This window comes from Saimiri boliviensis, chromosome 17 (assembly GCF_048565385.1).
Source record: "Saimiri boliviensis isolate mSaiBol1 chromosome 17, mSaiBol1.pri, whole genome shotgun sequence".
NCBI classification, from domain to species: domain Eukaryota; kingdom Metazoa; phylum Chordata; class Mammalia; order Primates; family Cebidae; genus Saimiri; species Saimiri boliviensis.
The window spans coordinates 43484375-43511745 of record NC_133465.1 but is presented as its reverse complement, the minus strand read 5'-3'; the positions used below and the strand labels follow the sequence as shown (position 1 = coordinate 43511745).

Here is a 27371-nt window from a genome sequence, read left to right as displayed (position 1 = left end):
AGCATCCTGGACAGACTCACCGAAACACTCTCTTCACTGTCTCACTATAGATACCCTAGGTTATACAACTGGGGAAGGCCCAGTTAGCCACGTTTTCTTTACTGAGAAACCATGGTCATTTACCTAAGGTGCCACAGTTGGGTCAGTGGGGAAAAACAAGGATTAAACTCAATGTTCCTTCCACCAGACCTCACTACATATGAAAGGAAAACAGAGGCTCTCTCATTGTCTCAAAAGTTCAGCCGTCCCCAATCTATAAAGTTATATGTTCTGAGTACTAAAAAGCCCTTTACTGAAATATTTATTTCTCCTTTTGCCCCTCTATTTCTTTTTTCCTCCCTCCTCTCCTCAGTTGAGCAATCAGGGACACCTCAATCCCTGGGGTGGGCTAATTAAATTCCATCTAAGTGTCCTTAGAAACAAGGCCAGTGGGGAGTAGGAAATCAGCTCGCATTGTTAGTCACCCTGTCTTTGGGGTGCTGCCCAGGGTTCCTTCCTGAGAAAGACACTGCCCACCTTTTCTTCCTCCCTTAATGGAGAAACCAGTAGAGAAAGGGAGACAGGTGCCAAGCAGGGGAGGGTGCTGGCAACATGCCTGCCACAGAGGTGGGGAGGAGTGGCGTGGAATGCCACCAGGAGGAGAGGGTCATGGACAGAGGCAGCTGGGCAGCGTGCATCCTGTCTCACTCCTTCTCTCTGCTGTTTTTTTTTTGCAGGACTCCCAGCCATCTCCCTTAGCCCTGCTTGCTGCAACATGTAGCAAAATTGGCCCCCCAGCAGTTGAAGCTGCTGTGACACCTCCTGCTCCCCCACAACCCACACCGCGGAAACTTGTCCCTATCAAACCTGCCCCTCTCCCTCTCAGCCCCAGCAAGAATAGCTTTGGAATCTTGTCCTCCAAAGGAAATATACTTCAGATTCAGGGGTCACAACTGAGCGCCTCCTATCCTGGAGGGCAGCTGGTGTTCGCTATCCAGAATCCCACCATGATCAACAAAGGGACCCGATCAAATTCCAATATCCAGTACCAGGCGGTCCCTCAGATTCAGGCAAGCAGTTCCCAAACCATCCAAGTGCAGCCCAATCTCACCAACCAGATCCAGATCATCCCTGGCACCAACCAAGCCATCATCACCCCCTCACCGTCCAGTCACAAGCCTGTACCCATCAAGCCAGCCCCCATCCAGAAGTCGAGTACGAACACCACCCCGGTGCAGAGTGGGGCCAATGTGGTGAAGTTGACAGGTGGGAGCGGCAACGTGACGCTCACTCTGCCCGTCAACAACCTCGTGAACACCAGTGACACTGGGGCGCCCACTCAGCTCCTCACTGAAAGCCCCCCAACCTCACTGTCTAAGACTAACAAGAAAGCAAGGAAGAAGAGCCTTCCTGCCTCCCAGCCCCCTATGGCTGTGGCTGAGCAGGTGGAGACGGTGCTGATTGAGACTACCGCCGACAACATCATCCAGGCAGGAAACAACCTGCTCATCGTTCAGAGCCCTGGTGGGGGCCAGCCAGCTGTGGTCCAGCAAGTCCAGGTGGTACCCCCCAAGGCTGAGCAGCAGCAGGTGGTGCAGATCCCCCAGCAGGCTCTTCGGGTGGTACAGGCAGCATCTGCCACCCTCCCCACTGTCCCCCAGAAGCCCTCCCAGAACTTTCAGATCCAGGCAGCTGAGCCGACACCTACTCAGGTACCATACCCCCTGTACTGTCCTCCTCTCCCTCCTCCTCCTCCTCTGATTACCTCTTCTTGGCTTGCTTTGAAGATGATGCTGATCATCTCCTAGCTTGATATGACCTTTGAGAGTCAGAATGTTTTGGGGTGGGTAGTAAGTGACCGTTTCTACCTGACAAATGTACTCTCTAGTTCATAGGGCCAAGTACTGCTTATCTTTAGAAATTAGATGAATGAAACACAGGGGTATTTTGGCCCTTTTTCTTTACGGGTTTTTTTTGGGGGGAAGGGGAAAGGGGACAGATACATAATTTTTAATAACACTTATTTTTGATTATAGAATTACATACTCAGTAGCAAGAATGAAAACATTCCAATCCATTTCATTCCAAGAATGAAAACCATAGAATTTTATGTGAAGAAAATTAATGAGAAAAATGATGATCATTATTAATGACAAGAAAACAACAGGAAGAGCAGCCTAGCTTTATAGCAGGAATATTTAGGCTAGATCCATCTGGAATGTTTGTTTGTTTGTTTTAGAGTGTTTTAGGGTCTTACTCTGTTGTCCAGGATGGGGTGTAGTGATGCAGTCATTACAGTCTCAATCTCCTTGGGCTCAAGCGATCCTCCCACCTCAGCCTCTGAGTAGTCAGGATTACGAGTGTATGCCACATGCCAGGCTGAGCCACTGCTCTCTGCCAAACCGGAATGCTGAATTCAACAAGAATGTTCTTATTTTTGGCATTTATTAATGTGCTCTAATACTCTGGAATCTCTTTGATTCTTTGAGGCAAGTTTTATTCTTTGTGCATGCCTACCAAGTGCCAGAAATTGTGCAGATGGAGAACCCAGAACTCAGAGAATTTGTGAAGTATCCAAGATCAAATAGGATATAAATGACAGGAGTCAGGAGTCAACTCAGATTTGTAACTTCAGAGTCTCACTCTGCTGCCCAGGCTGGAGTGCAGTGTTGCCACTTGGGCTCACTGCAACCTCCATCTCCCAGAGGAGTTTGGGATTACAGGTGCCTGCCACCACACCCTGCTAATTTCTGTATTTTTAGTAGAGATGGGGGTTTCACCCTGCTGGCCAGGCTGGTCTCAAATTTCTGACTTCAGGTGATCCACCTCCTGTGGCCTCCCATAGTGCTGGGATTACAGACATGAGCCACCACGCCTGGCCAACTCTTGTGTCTTATGTGTAGCAGGTGCTACCATTAAAATTGGGGAGCACTTTTTTTTTTAAATTTAAAAAACAGCTCTGGCCAGGTGTGGTGGCTCATGCCTGTAATCCCCTTGGGAGGCTGAGGTGGGCGGATGGCTTGAGGTTAGGAGTTCAAGACTAGCCTGACCAACACATGGTCAAACCCCATCTCTAATAAAAAAATTTAAAAATTAGGCCGAGTGTGGTGGCTCACACCTGTAATCCCAGCACTTTGGGAGGCGGAGGCAGGCGAATCACCTGAGGTCGGGAGTTCAAGACCAGCCTGACCAACATGGAGAAACCCCGTCTCTACTAAAAATACAAAATTAGCTTGACCTGGTGGTGCATGTCTGTAATCCCAGCTACTCGTGGGGCTGAGGCAGGAGAATTGCTTGAACTTGGTAGGCAGAGGTTGCCGTGAGCAGAGATTGTGCCATTGCACTCCAGCCTGGGCAACAAAAGTGAAACTATCTCAAAAAAAAAAAAGGTTAGCTGAACATGTGGCAAGCACCTGTAATCCCACCTACTTGGGAAGCTGAGGCAGCAGAATCACTTGAACCCGGGAGGCAGAGCTTGCAGTGAGCAGAGATAGAGCCACTGCACTCCAACCTGGGCGACAGAGTGTGACTCTGTCTCAAAAAAAAAAAATTCCTGCCATTGAGGAATTTATGACTTAGTTTTCTCTAGAGGGAGAATCGAATGACTGACAGTGGGAAGCTGTATAATTTTCTGGGTGAAGAAGACAGCCCTTGAATTTGAGTTGTGGACATAGAAGTCACACAGGAATTCACCCTTCTAGCATATTTTATGTTGCCAGGTGTTTTTTTTAATAAGTCGTTTTCACAATGTCTGTGAATTCTCATGATCAGACCTACCTTACAGGTGAAGAATTGGGGCACCTGCTCAGGTGCACATCCTCGGCATTGCCTCTCTTCCCTTCCATGAGGTCCCATATCTTGACGTTGATGGAGACTTAAACCCAGGTCTTCCCTAAGGAAATAATGATACATATGCAGAAAGATTTAGCTACAGCATTATTTTTTCATGACTACACAGCTTTCATGACTCCCAACATGCTGACTGTTATACAACTGATACCTTGTTACCTGTATATATCTAGGTTATTTCCAATCTTGTAGCTAAATAAATCCCTAAAAGTGGGTCAAGGACATGCACATTTTAAAACAATTTGTATTCTATATTAGAGGTTTGCAGTCTGCAACCAACTTTCAAGCCAAATCTAGCCCACCCACCTGTTTTTGTAAATGAAGTTTAATTGGAACACAGACACATCCATTTGCGTTGCCCTTGCACTACAGTAGCAGAGTTAAGTAGCAGAGACAATATGGCCCACAAAGCCTAAAATATTTACTCTCTTGCCCTTTATAAAAAAAGCTGTTGCCGGGCGCGGTGGCTCAAGCCTGTAATCCCAGCACTTTGGGAGGCCGAGGTGGGTGGATCACAAGGTCGAGAGATCGAGACCATCCTGGTCAACATGGTGAAACCCCGTCTCTACTAAAAATACAAAAAAATCAGCTGGGCATGGTGGTGCGTGCCTGTAATCCCAGCTACTCAGGAGGCTAAGGCAGGAGAATTGCCTGAACCCAGGAGGCGGAGGTTGCGGTGAGCCGAGATCGCGCCATTGCACTCCAGCCTGGGTAACAAGAGCGAAACTCCGTCTCAAAAAAAAAAAAAAAAAAAAAAAAAAAAGCTGTTTTGCTTTTGATTTTACAGGATAAAGGGAAAAAAAAGCTTGCTAAACCTTCAGATGAAAATACACACACTCTCGTGCATGCATACACATACACACACAAAATCAGACATAAAATATCAGTGATTTGAAAAAAGGGCACATATCAGAAAATTGGGAATGAGATTTGCATATTTACTAAGAGATGGGCCAGGCGAGAGAGTTTATACCTGTAATCCCAGCACTTTGGGAGGCTGAGTCTAGAGATGGCTTGAGCCCAGGAATTCAAGACCAGCCTACGCCATAGCAGGACTCCCATCTCTACAAAAAAATTTAAAATTTAAAAATTAGCGAGGTATGTTAGTGTATGCCTGTAGTCCTAGCTGCTCAAGGAGGCTGAGGTGGGAGGATCACTTGAGCCCATGAGTTCGAGGCTGCAGTGAGCTATGATCATGCTACTGCATTTTAGCCTGGGTGACACAGACCCTGTCTCTTAAAAAATAAGTACATAAATAAATAAATGAAAAGAGATGGGATGTTTGTTAGCTTTTAAGTGAGAAGAAACACTCATAAATAATCCAGGAATTAAAAATAACTCCAATCAAAATCACAGCAGGATTGTTTTTTTTTACAAAGAACTTTTTTCCTCTTGACTCAATTGAGTGTAAATTGCCACTATGATCCCCCTTGTCACTTCTGAATATTTTAATTTCTATACACAAGGACATTCTACATTACCACAATACAATTGTCAAACCCAGGAAATTAGCAATGAAATACACAACTAATTCCAAGACCCCACTAAGTTTTCACCACTTGCCCCACTAATTCCTTTGTGGTGAAAGGATCTGATCCAGTATTACACATTACATTAAGTTGTCTCCTCAGTCTGTTTTGATCTGAAACACTTCCTCATTCTTTACTTGACTGTCATGAACTTGACACTTTTGAAGGCTCAAGGTCAGCTTTGGCCATTGGCAGCTTTTTCAGGTTGGCTCTTAATATCCCTCTGACAGGCTGTCATTCTTTTTTAAATAAAATCAGCTTTATTGAGACATTCACATACTATGAAACTCACCCTTTTAAAGTATACAATTCAGTGATTTTTAGTATATTCACAGAGTTGTGCAGCCATTACCTCTATATATTTTTAGAACATTTTCATCACCCCAAAAAGAAACTCTACCCTTTAACCTTATTCCTCTTTTATTTCCTCCTCCCCGCAGCCTCTGGAAATCACTAGTCTATTTTTAATGTTTTCAGGGTTCATCCATGTTGTAGCATGTGTCCGGTGACTGGCCTCCTTCACTTAGCATAATGTTTCAGGGTTCATCCGTGTTGCAGCATGTGTCTGAACTTCGTTCCTTATATTTTCCCAGCCTCAGCCTTAGAATCAACCATTTCTTCTAGGATTCCTGGTTCCTCTCATTGAACAATGTGATGGCCTTTTTTTACATTTTATCATTTTCTTCCTCCCCATTTATTTATTTATGTCATTATGGACTCACAGATTCCTTTTTTTTTTTTTTTCTTTTTGAGATGGAGTCTTGCTCTGTCGCCAGGCTGGAGTGCAGTGGCACAATCTTGGCTCACTGCAACCTCTGCCTCCCAGGTTCAAGTGATTCTCCTGCATCAGCCTCCTGAGTAGCTGAGACTACAGGTGCACACCACCATGCCCAGCTAATTTTTGTATTTTTAGTAGAAATGGGGTTTCACTATGTTGGCCAGGATGGTCTTGATCTCCTGACCTCATGATCTGCCTGCCTCAGCCTCCCTAAGTGCTGGGATTACAGGTGTGAGCCACCCCGCCCGGCCTGTTTTTTGTTTTTTAAGATAGAGTCCTGTTCTGTCACCTAGGCTGGAATGCAGTATCGCAATCTTGGCTCACTGCAATGTCCACCTCCTGGGTTCAAGCAGTTCTCCTGCCTCAGCCTCCCCAGTAGCTGGGATTATAGGAGTGCGCCATCATCCCTTCCTAATTTTTTTTTTTTTTTTGTATTTTTAGTAGAGACAAGGTTTCACCATTTTGACCAAGCTGGTATCAAACCACTGACCTCAAGAGATTCACCTGCATTGGCCTCCCAAAGTGCTGGGATTATAGGCGTGAGCCACCAAACCCAGCCAGATTCCTGTTGGTTTGTTTGTTTGTTTTTGAGACCGGTCTTGCTCTTGTCACCCAGGCTGGAGGGCAGAGGCGTGATTTTGGCTCACTGCAACATCTGCCTCCCAGGTTCAGGCAGTTTTCCTTCTTCAGCCTCCCGAGTAGCTGGGATTATAGATATGCACCACCACACTGGGCTAATTGTTGTATTTTTAGTAGAGATGGTGTTTCACCATGTTGGCCAGTCTAGTCTCAAACTCCTGACCTCCTGATCTGCCTGCCTTGGCTTCCCAAAGTGCTGGGATTACAGGCATGAGTCACTGCACCTGGTCCAGATTCCTGTTTTCTTTACTGGGTTATAATCTGTTAGTACTATTATTTTGATGTTTTCATTGACCTAGAATTGGCCAGTGGCAGCCCCTTTAAGCTGGCTTATATCTTTTCAAGTCCCCACCATTCTATAAGCATTTCTTTACTTTCTGGTACAAGTGTTCCAAGCTTTTCTGGTACCTTCCCTGCCCCCCCCCCCCTAGAATCAACTGTTTCACCAAGGAGCTGGGTTCCTTTTAGTGGAGGATGTAAGTTACAATCTAAGGCCTAGATGCTAGGTAAGCTCATTCCTACTGGGCATGGCTGGTCCCAGCCCTTCTCAATGGACACAGCTAGGAAGTATATATAAATAGACATACCTATGCAATGCCTACATAGATAGATGTAGATAGATAAACTTATATAAGGGCACACACACATATATACACACATTTGAATCTATATTTCTCTATATATTGAATCCCATGAGTTTCCACCAATGCCTCTAATTCCCATCTAGCACCGCAGCATTCCATCTAGCCTTCTTCCTTTCAATAACTCCCTTTGTGACAGAGCCCTCACCCCCACTATCCTTAACATACTTCCTTTCTGGGTAAGTCCTCCAGTAGGCAGCCAGCCTGCCACCACCACAGACACCCTCCTCCCCGCTACAGATGCCCTCCTTGTCCCGCTCAGACTCTAACATGCATATTTTTAAGGTTTTTGATACATATTCCCAAATTTCCTTCCGGCACGGTTAGCCCACATCATACTTCCACTCCTAATATACGAGTAAGTGCCTGTTTCCTGCTGTCTCACCAACAATGAGCACATTTTGTTTTTCCCTCTTTGCCAATCTGAATTGGAGAAAAGTTGTTTTTCATTAATATGTGGCTTTTTTTTTTTTTTTTTTCTGATTACAAAGACCAGAAACTTTTTTTTTTTTTTTTTTTTTTTTTTTTTTTTGAGACAGCATCTTGCTCTGTCACCCAGGCTAAGTGCAGTAGAGGGATCGTAGCTTACTATAACCTGGAACTCCTGGGCTCTAATATGTGGCTCTTAAAAACCAAAGTGAACCAGTGTTGGTTGTTTGATGGTAATTCACAGTGCACTGCCTTCTAAATCTCCAGTTCTGATAGTTGGTAATTATATTTTTCCATGCTAAGTAAATTAAACGTTTGGTTTCAAATCAATAGTCAACATTCGCCATCTTAGTATAGGATGCCAGCAGCCCTTTGTTGAGCATCAGTGGTGTATAAATTTAGGTTTAGGTGAGTTGAGAGGAAGAGACTTTTGGCTGACGGGTGCCCCCAGTTCTCACTTGGGCAGGATACATTTGAAGGCCCCAGAAGCCTAGTCTCTTCCAGGCACTGACTTTTTTTCTCTCTGGCCCCTCCCAGGTCTACATCCGTACTCCTTCTGGTGAGGTGCAGACAGTCCTTGTCCAGGACAGCCCCCCAGCATCAGCTGCAGCAACCTCTAACACCACCTGTAGCAGCCCTGCATCCCGTGCTTCCCATCTCAGCGGGACCAGTAAAAAGCACTCAGCTGCAATTCTCCGAAAAGAACGTCCCCTGCCAAAGATTGCCCCTGCTGGGAGCATCATCAGCCTGAATGCAGCCCAGTTGGCAGCAGCTGCCCAGGCAATGCAGACCATCAACATTAACGGAGTCCAGGTCCAGGGCGTGCCTGTCACCATCACCAACACAGGCGGTGAGGATGGCCCCTGTGGCCATAGTGGTACCTATGCTCTTAGCAGGTGAAAACTATGGGTTGGCTTCAGGATTCCCAGTAACGATAGTGAGGATGTGTCCGGCTTAAGGGCATGTACACCTGCAGTTTCTCACCTAGTCCTTACAGTAGCACTCAGATAGTTTAAGACACATTTCTCCATCTGACAGCTAAAGACAGAGAAGACAGATATACTTGGGAAACTTTCCAACTAACATCTAAACACAAAAACGGCTTCTTGGAGGAGAAAGCCTTGAGTTAAGGTTGGAAGAAAAGGAGGGAGCCCCAGGCAGTGGGAATAATTTGTGCTGCACTTCAGTTCAGTGGTGAGATTTATGCTGTGAAATCAGCCTGGCAAATAACCAGGGGGAAAATTGAAGCAGCCTAGCCATTTTACCCTTCAGCGAAAATGGCTCCTTATCTAGTGGGAGCCCCTCTGAATTTCTCTTCATCCTTAATGAATTTTTAGCAGTTTAACACATTTGATTTTCCCTCTTGAGGTGACCCCCAAGAAGATAACGTATCCTAGAGGATCTGATTTTTTTTTCCAAAGCCCATAGAACTGTGTCCTCTTATTTGTTGTTGTTGTTGTTGTTGTTGTTGTTGTTTTGAGACATGGCCTCAGGGCCTCGCTCTATCACCCAGGCTGGAGTGCAGTGGCATGATCATGGCTCAGTGCAGCCTCAAACCTCCTGGGCTCAAGCAGCCCTCCTACTTCCGCTTACTGAGTAGCTGGGACTACAGGCATGTAGCACCATGCCCGACCAACTTTTTAGTTTTTTGTAGAGATGGGGTCTCCCTATAGGTTGCCCAGGCTGGTCTTGAACTCCTGGACTCAAGCAATTCTCCTGCCTCCCAGAGTGCTGGGATTACAGGTATGAGCCACTGTACCTGGCCTTGACCTCTGTCTTATTAATAAAAATCCCTGGAGACCTTCCTAAAAGCAGAGTTGATACCTTACAAGGGCCTAAGGTTGGAGAAGATTCAGGAAGAAATGTCCAAGATAAGACCCTTCCCAACTGAAATCATGTGGGCAGTATTTTAAAGCAGATTCTCCCTGCATGGTACAGTGGTTTAGGGCATGGGCTTCCTGGGTTCAGATCTGGGTTCTACCACTTACTAGCTGTATGACCTTGATGTCATTGAGCCTCAGTTTCTTCATCTGTAAAGTGCTGATGATAATACCTATTTTATAGGGTCATGAACATTAAATGAGTGAATACATACAAGGTCCCTAAAATGGTATCTGACATACAGCAGGCTCTCAAAAATAGCTGCTATGATTATCATCTTTGTCATGTGCGAAGGGCAGAAAGGTTGACTGGAGATTTCAGGCTTCCTCACCCTGAACTCTGCCCTCTTTGTCCCCACAGGGCAGCAGCAGCTGACAGTGCAGAATGTTTCTGGGAACAACCTGACCATCAGTGGGCTGAGCCCCACCCAGATCCAGCTGCAAATGGAACAAGCCCTGGCCGGAGAGACCCAGCCTGGGGAAAAGCGGCGCCGCATGGCCTGCACGTGTCCCAACTGCAAGGATGGGGAGAAGAGGTAATTCAAGGAGAGGGGCCAAGCCACAAGGCTGGTCTGTGTTCTCCAAGCCCCTCCTGGACAGTTGTCCAGGGCTGCAAGCTGGCACAGACCAGGTGGAGAAGAGCTGGTGGCTCTATGCCACCTTGCCGCCTGCCTCCTTGTGCTTTATGACCTGACTCCACATCCTCACTGCATCCCATTCCTGCCCCCGTCCTCTACCTCTTTTCTCTCCTCTTCCCATTCTTTCCACTCCACCCTCACCCCAACTCTCAGGTCTGGAGAGCAGGGCAAGAAGAAGCATGTGTGCCATATCCCCGACTGTGGCAAGACGTTCCGTAAGACATCCTTGCTGCGTGCCCACGTGCGCCTGCACACTGGTGAGCGGCCCTTTGTCTGCAACTGGTTCTTCTGTGGGAAGAGGTTCACACGGAGTGACGAGCTCCAGCGGCATGCTCGCACCCACACAGGTCAGCTTCCTGCCTCTCCCCCCATCCCCACTCTATGACCCTTAGCAACATTGACACTCCTGGAACTGCCACACTGAGTAAGAGCTACAGACTGTCCAGGGACAGCATAAGAAATTATTTTCAGCTGGGCGCGGTGGCTCAAGCCTGTAATCCCAGCACTTTGGGAGGCCGAGGCGGGTGGATCATGAGGTCAAGAGATCGAGACCATCCTGGTCAACATGGTGAAACCCCGTTTCTACTAAAAATACAAAAAATTAGCTGGGCACAGTGGCGCGTGCCTGTAATCCCAGCTACTCAGGAGGCTGAGGCAGGAGAATTGCCTGAACCCAGGAGGCGGAGGTTGCAGTGAGCTGAGATTGCGCCATTGCACTCCAGCCTGGGTAACAAGAGCAAAACTCCGACTCAAAAAAAAAAAAAAAGAAATTATTTTCAAGCCATTCCATTATCACTGTTGTTTCCCAAAGTAATGGGAAAAGAACAGTTGTTATTGTATGACACAGCCTGGTAACTTTGCCATGTCCATATAGTTATTTAACAAACACTGACATAGTGTGCCAGGCACAGTACTAAGCACTTTATACCTCAGTTGGTCCTGGTGAGTGAAGTGGCACAATTTTGGCTCACTGCAACCTCTGCCCCACCAGGATCAAGCAATTCTCCTGCCTCAGCTTCCTGAGTTGCTGGGATTACAGGCACCCGCCACCACACCCAGCTAATTTTTGTATTTTTAGTAGAGACGGGCTTTCAACATGTTGGCCAGACTGGTCTCCAACCCCTGACCTCAGGTAATTTCCCACCTCAGCCTCCCAAAGTGCTAGGAATACAGGTGTGAGCCACCACGCCTGGCCTGTTGATGCCCATTTTACTGAGGAATGGAGAGGTGGTGGCCGAGTCACACAGCTAGTGACTAGTGGAGCCACAGACTTTTTTTTTTTTTTGAGACAGGATCTCACTCTGTCACCCAGGCTGAAGTGCAGTGGCACAATCTTGGCTCACTGCAGTCTTGAACTCCTGGGCTCAAGTGATTCTCTGACCTCAACCTCCTGAGTAGCTGAGACTATAGGCATGTACCACCACACCTGGCTAATTTTAAAATTTTTGGTAGAGACAGGTTCTCACTGTGTTGCCAGGCTGGTCTCAAACTCCTGGGCTCAGTTGATCCTCCTTCCTCTGCCTGCCGAAGTGAGATATCACTGTTACAGTTTTATGTACTGGCAAGTCAATGCAAAACTATTAAAAATATTGATCCCGTGGTGGCTCATGCCTGTAATCCCAGCACTTTGGGAGGCTGAGGCGGATGGATCACGAGGTCAGGAAATCAAGACCATCCTGGCCAACATGGTGAAACCCCACCTCTACTTTAAAAAAAAAAAAAGGTTGATCCAGGCTAGGCACAGTGGTTCGCACCTGTAATCCCAGCACTTTGGGAGGCTGAGGCAGGTGATCACTTGAGCCCAGGAGTTTGAGACCAGCCAGGGCAACATAGCAAGACCCCCATCTCTTAAAAATACAAAGTTCATCCATCTACTACCTGAAATTGCCCTGGGTATCCACAGTGGTCCACACACACACTTTCGGCAAACATTGCTATAGTGAATGCCCAGAGTAAGCAGATCACCTGAGGTCAGGAGTTTGAGACCAGCCTGGCCAACATGGCAAAATCCCATCTCTACAAAAATATAAAAATTATCTGGGCACAATGGTGGACACCTGTAGTCCCAGCTACTTTGGAGGCTGAGACAGGAGAATTGCTTAAACATAGATAGAGATAGAGGTTGCAATGAGCATAGCTTGTGCCCCAGTGCACCCCAGCCTGGGCAACAGAGCAAGACTCGCATCTCAAAAAAAAAAAAAAAAAGATTTAGATAAGTAGGCACCAGGGAGCAAATGTGAGAGCAGGAGATGGGCAGAATGTGGTGACAAGGCCATGTCAGCTTGATTGGGTGTCCCTCACATGCACCCCACCTTTTTGGGCAGGGACAGGGTCTATGCACAGGGTCTGTGAGTGATGGGCATTTCCTCTTCCCAGGGGACAAACGTTTTGAGTGCGCCCAGTGTCAGAAGCGCTTCATGAGGAGTGACCACCTCACCAAGCATTACAAGACCCACCTGGTCACGAAGAACTTGTAAGGCCAACTGCGGTGGGAGGCCCTGAAGATGCAATCCCCACCTGTGTCCTCCCTGGGCCCCTGGTGGAAAAGGAGCCCTGTGGCTGCCTTGGGCCCACCCTCAGCCCCACTTCTGTTCTTCGACTATCCCCACAGGAAGGGACTCTGCTCCCTGTACTGTCCTCCTTCCGAAGCCCCTTGGCTCCGCCTTGGCCCTTCCCCTCACCACGAGCTCCCGGCCTGCCCAGACTGTGGACACTGGCCATGCCCAATGAGACGTTCTAAACCAGGACGCGTGGGAACCCTTATTTCCAAAGGAAAAACATGCATTTCACTCCGTCGAGGAGCAAAGTGAGCCCCCACTCCCTACCCCAATCCCCGCTCCCAACACTGCCGGAGTCGCATCGTGCCATGTCCCCTCTCCTGCACCTCCCCGGCCCTGCTGGCCACTGTGGACGCCCTGGGGCTCGGCACCCACCTCTGGAGAGACTCCGGGCCACCTCCACTCCATGTGCCCAGCCCTGCCACAACCTCTCCTCCAGCACATTCCAGCTCTATTTAAAAAGTAAAGATAACCACCGACTCCTCCTGATCCCTCTTTTTCTATGGAGAACGTTGCCTTATACTCTCTACTTCAAATGATGAACACTGTGTACTGTGTGTGCTTTAAAGAAATTTATTTAATTGCTCCCTTCTCCTTTCCTTGTTATTCACCCCCCACATGCCTGCTTTCAGTTGAGGGTTTTGGGGGGGCGATGATGAGCATATGAATTTTTTTCTCACTCTAGCAATTCCCTTTTCTAAATGACACAGCATTTCAACTCAAATCTGAATTCAGATAACACCTGCACATCCTGAACCTTCTCCCTCTCCCTTCATCTCACCCCTGATCAGCCCAAGCTCTACTTGTGTACAGTGTATATTGTATAATAGACAATTGTGTCTACTACATGTTTAAAAAACATATTGCTTGTTATTTTTGAGGCTTTTAAATTAAACAAAAATCCAACTTTATTTTTAGTTGTAACTGCTTGAGGTATGTTTTATGAATTAAGTGACAGATTTGTTATCCTCTATTAACGTACTTTGTTGGTCAGCGCTGGGCTGACAAAAATTTTTTCTTGCTAATAAATTTAGTTGCCTGAGGCAAAATCTGCAACTTGGCAGTTCGGCTTCCTTTGTCTTTTCCCTTGGAGAGCTTGGAGAGGGGACTCCAGAGGAGGGAGCTGTGGTCTCTTAGAGCGATGCACACTGGGACCAAGGTAGGACCTTGCCCTCCTGACTGTCGGCAAATCCAGGCCACATGCCCAAATGGGGCCACGGCCACATGTGCCTCATGACACAAGCCCCCAGAGCACCTCCAAGGGCCAGGCCCAATGCAGGTGTTCCTGCTTTTTTCTTCCATAAGCCAGTTTTGCTTGTACACAAAGCAGATACCACAGAGCCAAGTCACAGCAGTGACTTCCTCGGCCAGCAGGCTAACTACCCCACCCGCCTCCTTAACCTCTGGAGGAAGGCATTGGTCTCAAAGCCCATTAGTAAGAAGCTTAGAGAGGAGAGCCAAGGGAGTCTTGGCACAGTCCCCTCCAGAAGGCTACAGTCTGGCAAAAATGCATTTCCCCAAGGGCCAAATTCCCTTCCCAAAGTTAAGGGCCAGGCAGTTTCCTGGGAGGGCCTGGCAGCTAGAGGGTCCTGAAGCCCAGCTCCACCCGAGAGAAGACCCTGGCCACAGATTCTGGTTCCTTCTGTCCCCTGCCTAGTACACCAGAGAGAAGTTGATTGTGCCTTTTGGTTATAGCAAATGCTATAAACCTGAAATTTTAGTGGGGCTCTGTTTTGCTGTTTTGCAGAGCTGTTAGGAAGTCAGGGATTGTGATGTGGTGCAGATTAAGACTGGAGCTAGCTGAGCACATGTGTTTAAGCCCCACAGGGCCCTGAAGAGCATCCACCCTGAAGAGACAGGCAAGTCTGCTTCAAGCATGTAGAGGACAGCATGTGCTTTTACTCACCCTCAAGAGGACACAGCCAGGATCGTTGTTCTGTTCAGGAGTGGTGAGGCTCATTTTGAGCTATCCGTTCCCCTTTGTCACCAGCCACCTGTGTCTGCCAGCAAACAGCTTTTCCTTAGAGCCAGTCAACCCTCAAACGGCTGAAAAAGTAAAAAGCCCACAGGTCTCAGATGGATCCAGGTTCTCTGCCATTTACTTCTTTGTTAACAAGCAGGGGGCCTTTCTTACCACTGCTGAAGCCCTGTGGACAATACTAGACCACCAGCTGAATCCAGCTTGGCACAGAAGCCTCTTCCTCAGCCCCTCAGCTCTGCGTCTCTTGGACTGCATCATGCTTGGACTCCATGACTAGAGAACTGCCTTGCTGTGTTCTGAATAAGGGGATTGGTGGAGAGAAGGGGAGTATTAACTGACCACTTTCTGCCACATGTTTCCCTTGGCTTTGCTCTCAGGCACAAAGAAGGATCCTTTCCTCGGAGCTGATTTCCAAGCCATGTGCTTTATGCTTCCAGTACAGAAACTGACCTGAGTCCGCAGCATCATTTGGAAATGAAGGTGCCAGCCCCCAGCTGGGCAGGACGAGCATTTCCCTTGTAGGATTTTTCCCTTCTCCAGTGAGACGGAGGTTCAAAAGTTATGTCTGATCATCTCTGCCTCCCATGGGATGGCTGTTAGGGAGCGAGAGAATGTATTCTGCCTAGCCGAGTGATGGCACCAAGAAAGCACAGAAAGACGGGCCAATTGGCCCTCCTCTGGCTTTAACCTATCCTTTGAGAGTTGCAGGGGAACTGTTGAAGGAGTAATGCAGTCTAAGTTCACCCTAGACAAGAGGCTCCCACAGACACCTGATCCTGATGGGCCCTTGATGAAAATCTGGGTGTAGATCAAGGGTGGGGGCCCCACATTCATGGTTCCTCCTCTGCCCTCTTCCATCTCCACCGTCATTTGTACCAAAGGCCATCCCTCATGCCCCTCCTCTCTGTCCAGCTGACACTCGACACTGGGCTCATTATCCCAGAAACTAGGATTCCATGCCTGGAAGAAAAGGGGATGGGGCAAGATTTCCCTCCTGAAGGCAAATTGAGGTGTTATATGTACTTCTGTTTGCTCAACCAGACCTGCAAATGGGGCTTCCTTGCCCTTCCTTCAAACCACCCAGTTCATTTTTAAAATCATCTTTTTGGCCCGGTGTGGTGGCTCATGCCTGTAATCTCAGCACTTTGGGAGGCCAAGGCAGGGGGATTACTTGAGGGCAGGAGTTTGAAACCAGCCTTGCCAAAATAGCAAAACCCCATCTCTACTAAAAATATTATAATTAGGCCGGGCGCGGTGGCTCAAGCCTGTAATCCCAGCACTTTGGGAGGCCGAGGCGGGTGGATCACAAGGTCGAGAGATCGAGACCATCCTGGTCAACGTGGTGAAACCCCGTCTCTACTGAAAATACAAAAAACTAGCTGGGCATGGTGGCGCATGCCTGTAATCCCAGCTACTCAGGAGGCTGAGGCAGGAGAATTGCTTGAACCCAGGAGGCGGAGGTTGCGGTGAGCCGAGATCGTGCCATTGCACTCCAGCCTGGGTAACAAAAGCGAAACTCCGTCTCAAAAATATATATATATATATATAATAATTAGCCGGGCATGGGGGCGCCTGTAAACCCAACACTTTGGGAGGCTGAAGCAGGCGGATCACCTGAGGTCAGGAGTTTGAGACCAGCCTGGGCAACATGATGAAACCTCGTCTCTACTAAAAACACAAAAATTGTCTTAGTGGTGGATCACTCAGCTCATACATTGATGAAGAACACAGCTAGCTGTGAGAATTAATGTGAATTGAGGGACATACTGATCATCGACACTTTGAAGACACTTGTGGCCCCGAGTTCCTCCTGTTTTTTTTTAAAAATAAACCAAACAGACTGGGCGCGGTGGCTCAAGCCTGTAATCCCAGCACTTTGGGAGGCCGAGGCGGATGGATCACAAGGTCAAGAGATCGAGACCATCCTGGTCAACATGGTGAAACCCCGTCTCTACTAAAAATACAAAAAATTAGCTGGGCATGGTGGCGCGTGCGTGTAATCCCAGCTACTCAGGAGGCTGAGGCAGGAGAATTGCCTGAACCCAGGAGGCGGAGGTTGCGGTGAGATTGCGCCGTTGCACTCCAGCCTGGGTAACGAGCGAAACCCTGTCTCAAAAAAATAAAAATAAAAATAAAAATAAACCAAACAGAGCCGGGCGCGGTGGCTCAAGCCTGTAATCCCAGCACTTTGGGAGGCCGAGGCGGGTGAATCACAAGGTCAAGAGATCGAGACCATCTTGGTCAACAAGGTGAAACCCCGTCTCTACTAAAAATACAAAAAATTAGCTGGGCATGGTGGTGCGTGCCTGTAATCCCAGCTACTCAGGAGGCTGAGACAGGAGAATTGCCTGAACCCAGGAGGTGGAGGTTGCGGTGAGCCGAGATCGTGCCATTGCACTCCAGCCTGGGTAACAAGAGTGAAACTCCGTCTCAAAATAAATAAATAAATAAACCAAACAAAAAAAAAATTGGCTGGGCATGGTGTCTCATGCCTATAATTATAGCACTTTGGGAGGCTGAGGCAAGCGGATCACCTGAGGTCAGCAGTTTGAGACCAGCGTGGACAACATGGTGAAACTAGGTCTCTAATAAAAACAGAAAAATTAGCTGGGTATGGTGGTGGGCGCCTGTGATCCCAACTACTCAGGAGGCTGAGGCAGGAGAATTGCTTGAGTGGGAAGGCAAAGGTTACAGTGAGCTGAGACTGTTCCACTGCACTCCAGCCTGGGCAACAGAATGAGACTCCATATCAATTATACACACACACACACACACACACACACACACACACACATATACACACACGCAAATTAGCCAGATGTGGTGATACATGCCTGTAATCCCAGCTACTTGGGAGACTGAGGCACAAGAATCGCTTGAACCCGGGAGGCAGAGGTTGCAGTGAACGAAGAATGTGCCACTGCACTCCAGCTTCAGTGACAAAGCCAGACCCCGTCTCAAAAAAAAAAAAAAAAAAAAAAAGCAGGATCAGTTTCAGCCCTTTAACTACCAGTTTGTGACTTCTGCATCATCCATCCACTCTTCCCTGGCCAGTAACATCCTCTCTACCCACTGACAGCCCCCTACCTCTCAGTCTTCCCTTCCCTAAGTTATAGGATCACAATAGCCAAAACTTTTTTTGTTTGTTTTGATACAGGCTCTTGCTCTGTCACCCAGATTGGAGTTCAGTGGTGCCATCTTGGCTCACAGCAACCTCCACCTCCCAGGTTCAAGTGATTCTCATGCCTCAGCCTCCTGAGTAGCTGGGATTACAGGTGCCCACCAAGAGACCCAGCTCATTTTTTGTATTTTTAATAAAGACGAGCTTTCACTATGTTGGCCAGCCTGGTCTCAAACTCCTGACATCAGGTGATCTACCCGCCTTAGCTTCCCAAAGTGCTGGGATTACAGGCATGAGCCACTGTCCCTGGCCACCAAAATGGTTTAACCTGCTGCCCAAAAGATGATCAAAGTGGAAGGAGGCAACTGCCCAAAGCAAGTGGGACAGCTCCTGGGTTAGACCACTGGCCTCAGTGTCCAAAGGCTTATGTGCCTGTTGCTTCTGCTTCTTTCTCTGGCTGTGAGGGGTGGACAGGGTTCTCAGTTCCTCTCCCCCACCAGGCTCCTGACACACTGACCTCTCCTAGAGGACCTTAGACCAGCACTAACCCCTGCAGTGGGGGCAGGCAAACGGCTGTTCAGCAGACTACAGTTGCGAGATGCACACCCCTGAGTTTTGGGTCAGCTCTACCTTGGGTCTACTGCTGTCCTGCAGGACGGAAAGAGAGCCCAGTCCGCAGTCATTAATCTTGACACTTTCTGAGTCTCTTCCTAATTTCCAGTCCTAGAAGAACTCGGCCGTGATGTCAACTGGGCACAGACCCCTCTATAGAGTCAGAGGGAGCTATATCCACCAAACCAGCAAGGCCCACACCCGGGTCCCATGAGACGTGTGTCTTCTGCACTGTCCTCCCACAGGCAGGCAGTCTTACTCAGCATAGCAGGGCCACCCACCCCATGCCAGGGAGCTTTTAGGGAGGCAGGCCCAAAGTTGAATAGAACTGTGATGACTGGGAGTCCTGGGGGAGGACACCCTGCGCTCCCGGGCTCATGGTGGGAAAGTGGGCTGTGGTCACACACACAGACACAACAGCAGTATCATCCTTTACCCCAGGCAAAAGGGAATAGAGCAGAAGTTCCATAGTGCATGCTGCCCTAGGGAAAACTCACCCTGCCCAAGGCCAACCCTGTCTCTTGTCCTGTCTCCAAAACCAAGCTGCTGCATCATTTCCAAAGTGGGCGGATCCATTTCCCAACATCATACCCATTCTTAAGTGGGGCGGGGGGAGTTGGACAAAACACCAGAAAGACTGAGAACTGTTACGGATGGGAGACTAAGGGGACATGACTGCTCAATGCAACGTGGGGTCCTGGAACAGAAAAAGGACATGAGTAGGAGAAAAAAGGGTGAAATTCAAAAAAGCCCAGAGTTTTTTCCACTTTTTTTGTAGAGTTGGAGTCTCTCTATGTTGCCCAGGATTGTCTTGAACTCTTGGGCTCAAGGATCCACCCACCTAGGCCTTCCAAAGTGTTGGGATGACAGGCATGAGCCACCGTTCCCAGCCTCTGCAGTTTAATTAATAGTGTTGTGCCAATGTTAATTTCTTGGTGTTGACAATTGTGCTATGGTAGTTAGATCTTAACATTTGGGGAAGGTAGATGAAGAATGTATGGGAAATCTTTGTACTGTATTTGTAACTTTTTTGTAAGTCTAAAATTATTGAAAAGTAAAATGGAACAGAAGACCTAGAATGGAGAAGTAAAAAATGAAGCAAATGGAACAAGATCACCCAAGCAGCTTCAAAATCAGAGTGGACAGCACACACTATGGTGACTAGGACCCTGGGATTCTGGGGTTACAAGAGGCATGGGCACTTGCCAGGCAGAGCTTGCCAGCCACAGCCTCACCTCCATTCTGCCCCTTGACACTTGCAGCATCTCAGGTCCCCAGACCCATCAGGGGCTCATGGCTGACAGAACACAGATTCCAAGGAACCTAACTTGGGAATGAGATGCTGCCTTGGGACAGGGAACACTTGTGATTCAACCAAGGTCTTTGGGGCTGGGGTGAGCCTCTAAAGGAAATGCAGTAATCTCAGGACAGGTGGCAATTGGGTTTCCTAGGTGAAGGAGTCCTCAGGGAGTAGAAGAGGCAGTAAGTGAGGCTGAGAGGATGGAATAATGAATAGGGCTATGGGTAAAAAAGGAAGCAAACCATGGTGGACTATGGTAGTGACTCCGGGCCTGGAAAAGAGGGTCAAATACCTGCTCATAGGGACCCTGGGAAAAAGGAAATGAGAATTGACTGCAGGGCAGGATAAATGCAAGCACTGACCAGGATTTCTCAAAGGAAACTAGGAAGCTCGTAGACCATGTCCTTTGGGCCTGCCTGAAAACCCACCACCAGGCCTCCTCCCACTCACTGCCTGTGGCCCACACCATAATACCAAGGCAGGTTGTCTGGGAACTGAAACTGATTTAATTCACTTGGCCTTTGAAGCTCGACATCCCTCCAGTCAACAACACGCTTGTGGCTGGCATAGTGGCTCATGCCTATAATCCCAGCATTTTGGGAGGCCAAGGCAGGAGGACTGCTTGAGCTCAGGGGTTTGAGACCAGGGGCAACATAGTGAGACCCCCGTCTCTACAAAAATAAAAAAGAGGCCAGGTGCGGTGGCTCAAGCCTGTAATCCCAGCACTTTGGGAGGCCGAGGCGGGTGGATCACGAGGTCAAGAGATCGAGACCATCCCGGTCAACATGGTGAAACCCCGTCTCTACCAAAAATACAAAAAATTAGCTGGGCATGGTGGCGCGTGCCTATAATCCCAGCTACTCAGGAGGCTGAGGCAGGAGAATTGCCTGAACCCAGGAGGCGGAGGTTGCGGTGAGCCGAGATCGTGCCATTGCACTCCAGCCTGGGTAACAAGAGCGAAACTCCGTCTCAAAAAAAATAAAAATAAAAATAAAAATAAAAAAATTAGCCAGGCATTGTGGTGTGTGCCTACAGTCTCGGCTACTTAGGAAGCTGCGGTGGGAGGATCTCTTGAGCTCAGGAGGTCAAGGCTGCAGTGAGCTATGATTATATCACAGCATTCTAGCTTGGGCAACAGAGTAATACCCTGTCTCAAAAAAAAAAAAAAAGAAAAAAGAAAAACACCAAAAACCAAAAACACACACTCAGCCCTGCTCCCACCAGGTGCAAAAAAATCCCATGCCCCACCACCATACCTAACACCCATCACACCAAAAAGCTTAACAAAAGTAGTTTATGCATAAATATTACAGACTAGCATTTTTTGAGCACAGCTTGTGGGCTAGGATTGTGAGAAGGAGCCAGAGAAAGTTAAGAGATGTGGTCCCTCTCATGAAGGAGCTCCCATTCTAACAGGAAATGCCAGCCACACACAATGTATTTGGGAAGCCATCTATAAGCACATGCAAGGATCGTGTAGGGCTTTAGCCACAAGCACCATAGGCAGGACACAGATAAGGTTCAGCCTCCTCTGATCTCGCCCCAAGCCTCTGAGGACCCACCTCCTTTGGGCCTCCGATAAACCTACTCAGAGCTCAGGCATCTGCTGGCAGAGCACCAAGCACACACACTTCTGTGAGTGTGAGTCCTGGTGTTGCTACCCTTGGGGCTCCAAGCTGAGTTCACCCCAAGGCTGGGCCCAAGAATTCCTGAGCTTCAGACCCTCCAGCACACCTCTTGCTCTGCTATCAGCCCTCTTGCTCTCCCCTCGTAGAAAGCTGAACACTGGCTGGGCGCAGTGGCTCACACCTGTAATCCCAGCATTTTGGGAGGCTGAGGTGGGTAGATCACCTGAGGTCTAGAGTTCGAGACCAGCCTGGCCAACATGGTGAAACGCTGTTTCTACTAAAAACACAAAAATCATCTGAGTGTGGTGGCATGTGCCTGTAATTACAGCTACTCGGGAGGCTGAGACAGAAGAATTGCTTAAATCTAGAAGGTAGAGGTTGCAGTGAGCCAATATTGTCCCATTGCACTCCAGCCTGGGCAACAAGAGCAAAACTCCATCTCAAAAAAAAAAGGAAAGAAAAGTAATATGGACAGTATATTTCACCAGCATCATTCCTACTGCTCCTTGACTCTCCTTTTCCCCACCACCCTCCCTAACTCTCCCAGGCCCTCTTACCTTCTCAAACATTCTCATCCTCCCTCACAGCTCTAAGTGCCACCTCGAGGCTCATGCTACCTAAACCAGTATCATCAGCCCTGACCTCCCTGCTAAGCTCCAGACTCCATTATCCAACCTGGCCAAACATGGGTGTCCCATCAACCCTTACACTCAAAAGGTTGCTAAGGAATTCATCTTTCCCCCAAACCTCCTCCTCCAACGTGCCCCACTTCAGTGAACAGCACCACCCATGTGAGCTAAAGCCAGTCCTGGTGAGTGGATCCCTCCTCTCCGCCCACCCTACCCCATACTCATGCGTCGGGATCCTGCCCACATCCTCCACTTAGACAAATCTGCAGCATCTCCCAACATATCCCCGCCTCCCTTGCTCATCATCCACTTGGTCACCAGAGCCAGGTTCCAAAACACAAATTCAATCACTAAAGTAAAACTGAAATACATAACTTAGTCACATAATTAGAAAAAAGGTGGTTTGGCCGGGCTCAGTGGCTCAAGCCTGTAATCCCAGCACTTTGGGAGGCCGAGGCGGATGGATCACAAGGTCGAGAGATTTAGACCATCCTGGTCAACATGGTGAAAGCCCATCTCTACTAAAAATACAAAAAATTAGCTGGGCATGGTGGCACGTGCCTGTAATCCCAGCTACTCAGGAGGCTGAGGCAGGAGAATTGCTTGAACCCAGGAGGTGGAGGTTGCGGTGAGCCGAGATCGCGCCATTGCACTCCAGCCTGGGTAACAAGAGCGAAACTCCATCTCAAAAAAAAAAAGAAAGAAAGAAAAAAGGTGGTTTAAGAAAGCAAATGTGGCCGGGCGCTGTGGCTCACCCTTATAATCCCAGCACTTTGAGAGGCCAAGGAGGGTGGATCACTTGAGGCCAGGAGTTCGAAACCAGCCTGACAACATGGTGAAACTCTGCCTCCACTAAAAATACAGAAAATTATCTGGGCGTGGTGGCAGGTGCCCGCAATTCCAGCTACTAGGGAGGCTGAGAAAGCAGAATTGCTTGAACCTGGGAGGCGGAGGTTGCAGTGAGCCCAGATTGCACCACTGCACTCCAGCCTGGGCAACAAAGTGAGACTCTGTCTTAAAAAAGAAAAATAGCCAGGCGCGGTGGCTCAAGCCTGTAATCCCAGCACTTTGGGAGGCTGAGGCGGGTGGATCACGAGGTCGAGAGATTGAGACCATCCTGGTCAACATGGTGAAACCCCGTCTCTACTAAAGATACAAAAAATTAGCTGGGCATGGTGGCACGTGCCTGTAATCCGAGCTACTCAGGAGGCTGAGGCAGGAGAATTGCCTGAGCCCAGGAGGCGGAGGTTGCGGTGAGCCGAGATCGCGCCATTGCACTCCAGCCTGGGTAACAAGAGCGAAACTCCGTCTCAAAAAAAAAAAAAAAAAAGAAAAAAAAAGAAAAATAGACCCGGCTGCGGTGGCTCAAGCCTGTAATCTCAGCACTTTGGGAGGCCGAGGCGGGTGGATCACGATGTCAAGAGATCGAGACCATCCTGGTCAACATAGTGAAACCCTGTCTCTACTAAAAATACAAAAAATTAGCTGGGCATGGTGGCATGTGCCTGTAATCCCAGCTACTCAGGAGGCTGAGGCAGGAGAATTGCCTGAACCCAGGAGGCGGAGGTTGCGGTGAGCCGAGATCGCGCCATTGCACTCCAGCCTGGGTAACAAGAGCGAAACTCTGTCTCAAAAAAAAAAAAAAAAAAAAAAAGAAAGAAAAATAGAAAGTAAATGCAAAAGCATTAGAAGAAAATAGGCAAGGCAGAGTCCCCAAACCCACATGCAGACTTTTTTTTTTTTTTTTTTTTTTGAGACAGAGTCTTTCTCTGTTGCCCAGGCTGGAGTACAGTGGTGTGATCTCCACTCACTGCAACCTCCACCTTCCAGGTTCAAACCATTCTCATGCCTTGGCCTCCTGAGTAGCTGAGATTGCAGGCACCTGCCGCCACACCTGGCTAATTTTTGTATTTTTAGTAGAAATGGTCTCAAACTCCTGACGTCAAGTGATCCACCTGCTTTGGCCTTCCAAAGTGCTGGGATTATAGGCATGAGCCACCACACCCGGCCATGCAGACTTTTTTGTTTCATCTTGAGAAACCAGTGTGCCTCTCTGTACAATAAAATTTTTGCTATGTATTTTCTGTTCATTTAGGACTTTCTCAAGAAAAGACTGGAACAGTAAAATATTTCCTTTCTCCCACTCAGAAAGCCCCTGCTGCTGGTTGCATCAGTAGCAAAAGCAGCCAGGAGGCTTGTTTCCCTTCTGGTTGTGCACTGCGGGGCTGCTTTGTGATCCAGATACCAAATCTGACTAAGCAAAAAAGTCACACAAGTCTACTTACTATCTTCAAGACAAAGGAAAAAACACAAAAAGGCAGTCAGCTACACACTTCTTTGCTAATTGCCAAGGGAAGGAGAGGCTGTCAGAATATAGCACTTTTCTTCCCATCTGGTCTTTAAAAAGCAGGAACTAGACGCTGGTTCACAGGCTAAAAAATATCACAGGATAAAATATCAGAATCATTGTGTCTAAAAGCCTGGCCCTCAGCACCACCTTCGTGATGACTCTTCAGCAAGGATCATTTAGCCCCTGCCTGCTTGATCAGCTTGTTTTCTCATCACCTTTGCTCCAGCAGTATCACACATCTCCAGGGTCCCCCAAGTGCACCATGCCTTTACTCACAATGTTCCCTCTTGCTGGAACGGCTGTTCCATTGTCCATCCAGCAAAAACTTACTCATTAAGACATCAAATATCCACTCCCTTTACGAAGCCTTTCCTGACTGTTTGATCCTCTTCTTTTTGCTCCTTTTTACTGCCCAGAAACACCTGTTAAAATATCTCGGGAGGCTGAGGCAGGAGAATCGCTTGAACCCAGGAGGCAGAGGTTGTAGTGAGCCAAGATCATCCCACTCCAGCCTGGGTGACAGGGTGAGACTCTATCTCAAAAAAAAAAAAAAAAAAAAAAGCCACAACAATTCTTAACCTCACAAATCTGCCTCCCCCTATAGACTACAAGCCCAGGTTGTCACCTTCATCTTAATGTTCTCAGACCTGGTTCAGTGTCTGGTCCAAAGGAAGTCTTTAACAAATGTCTACTGAATGAATACATAAATATGTATTTACCCCCACTACACTGAGCTGTTGGCTTTTAAGTACACAGATGATCTTAGTCTTGGTGTCCTAGAATCCAGGTCCGGAGAAGCAGCAGCCCAGGAGTGCTAAAAGAGTGTGAAAAAAAAAACCATGGCTGGGCGCCGTGGCTCAGGCCTGTAATCCCAGCACTTTGGGAGGCTGAAGTCAGAAGTTCAACACCAGTCTAGCCAACATGGCAAAATCCCATCTCTACTAAAATTACAAAAAATTAGCCAGGTGTGGCGGCACACACCTGTAATCCCAGCTACTTGGGAGGCTGGAGCACAATGGCTTGAACCTAGGAGGCGGAGGTTGCTGTGAGCCAAGATCAAACCACTGCACTACAGCCTGGGTGACAGACGGAGACTCCATCTCAAAAAAAAAAAAAAGAAAATGAACAAAAGCCATCCGAGTCGAAGTGCATTCATTACTGCTTACACTGGTTCAGCTGCAGGGACTTAGGAGGGCAGGAAGACAGCAATGTTCTTACATAGAAAGACAACTTCAGGAAAGTAAATCCAGTTAACTTTCTCTCAATTACGCTGATGGAGGAAAATGATGGCAGCACAAAACATTCCAACCAATGGAGAATCCATAGAAAATATCATTAAGCCTTGAGACCTGTATTATTTCTTTGCAGCAAAATTGTCTTCCAGATTCTATCTGGCTCAAGCTATGTACACATAAAGGATGACAGGTATCTAATGTAGGGCTTTATGAAGCTCAGCTGTAATGCAGACACCTGGGCAGGCCATGAAGTTCCCCTTACCTGGCACAGTCCTGGGTACCTGCCTAGATGGCTCTTGCAGCTCCCCTTCCTGATGCTGGTGGAAAGCAGGGCTACAGAGAGGTCTCAACCCAAGGCTGCCTCCTCCAGGTCAGAATTGGATTAAGCACAAGTGGGTTTCCCATTTTCAGCCTTGCATCCACTGCCTGGAATGGCTATGCACAGCCACCTGCTCTGTGTACTCTCAGTTGGCAATTGCTGGCATTGACCTAGGGGCTACACTCCTACTACCTAGGATGGGCAAAATGTGGAAAAGGAAAAGCTTGACAAAGATGGGGGAGGCCCTGGAGAGAGAGGGCATTGGCAGCCTTGCCATATACCAGGACACTGGCTCCTATGAACTCCAATGCACCATGACAGGGGAAACCATGAGCAAAGGGAGCAGTATGCTCTGACCCTCGCTTAAGTAAATGAGGCTGGAGGGAGGGCTCAAAACTAGAAGAGGTGGTGGGCTCCGTGGCTCATGCCTATAAACCCAGCACTTTGGGAGGCCGAGGCAGGTGGATCACTTGAGATCAGGGGTTCGAGACCAGCCTGGCCAACATGGGGAAACCCTGTCTCTACTAAAAATAGAAAAATTAGCCAGGCCTGGTGGCGGGTGCCTGTAAGCCCAGCTACTCCAGAGTCTGAGGCAGAGAATTGCTTGAACCTGGGAGGTAGAGGCTGCAGTGAGTCGAGATCGCGCCTCTGCACTCCAGCTTGAGCCACGGAGCTAGTCTCTGTCTCAAACAAAACAAAACTAGAAGAGGAAAACAACTCTCGTTTGGGATGCCTTGGTCCCAAATTTCCTTCTTCCCCCTTCCCATTCAGCCATCTTCCTTCTCACCTCACCGTCTCTTCCTAACCCCATTGCACCTCCCCAGTCGGTGCATGGTCCTCAAGTCATTTCAACCTCTCCCACTCTCATGCCCTAATTTCTCCCACAACCAGATTACCCTTTTCTCTATCACCCTGCCTCAGTCTGGCCCCTAATTCCATTTTCCATTTTTCTTTTTCCATTCCACTAGTCTCCCCTCCCAGGGGGTACTTCCTGTCCTAAGCTCACCTTCAGGCACCTACTATGGGCCAGTCACTTAATACTGACCACTCCCCTCAAGCCCCCGGGACACATCCTCCGCCCCGCCTGAGCTGCAGGAGATCTTCCTATACCTTTAACTAACCTCCACGTGCGTGTTAACGGCGGTGACAGCATTTCCTTGTCTCTCTGCTCCCGCCCCCAAAGGCGCTGCCCATTGGCCGCTGGGTTCCTCTGTTCACGCTCTAATTGGCCTCGCTCCCCAAAAGCTCCAACCAATGACTTTTCCGTGCCTGTCTC

General features: G+C 48.3%; 1 protein-coding gene and 1 long non-coding RNA gene across 9 annotated transcripts in view; one reads left to right on the top strand and one right to left on the bottom strand.

Moving 5' to 3' along the window:
• Nucleotides 1-13976, top strand: part of SP2 (Sp2 transcription factor) — a 33940-nt gene extending 19964 nt beyond the window's left edge. For all 4 annotated transcript variants that reach the window (XM_003931214.4, XM_074388644.1, XM_074388645.1 and 1 more), the window contains 5 exons: nucleotides 717-1691; nucleotides 8382-8694; nucleotides 10086-10260; nucleotides 10516-10709; nucleotides 12739-13976. In XM_003931214.4, the coding sequence (XP_003931263.1) occupies nucleotides 717-1691; nucleotides 8382-8694; nucleotides 10086-10260; nucleotides 10516-10709; nucleotides 12739-12839 (1758 nt within the window). In that variant the 3' untranslated portion in view covers nucleotides 12840-13976. The remainder of the gene's footprint in view (nucleotides 1-716; nucleotides 1692-8381; nucleotides 8695-10085; nucleotides 10261-10515; nucleotides 10710-12738) is intronic.
• Nucleotides 1687-27259, bottom strand: LOC104651914 (uncharacterized). 5 transcript variants are annotated; one of them, XR_012514649.1, is made up of 4 exons: nucleotides 27217-27259; nucleotides 14827-14966; nucleotides 4802-4892; nucleotides 1687-3871 (listed from the first exon to the last, which is right to left on the bottom strand). It is a non-coding gene; the product is annotated as an uncharacterized LOC104651914 (long non-coding RNA). The 5 variants fall into 5 exon arrangements; XR_745309.3 differs by lacking the exon at nucleotides 4802-4892 and having other exon boundaries at nucleotides 1687-2389; nucleotides 3757-3871; XR_012514645.1 differs by lacking the exon at nucleotides 4802-4892.
• Nucleotides 27260-27371: the final 112 nt, after the last annotated feature.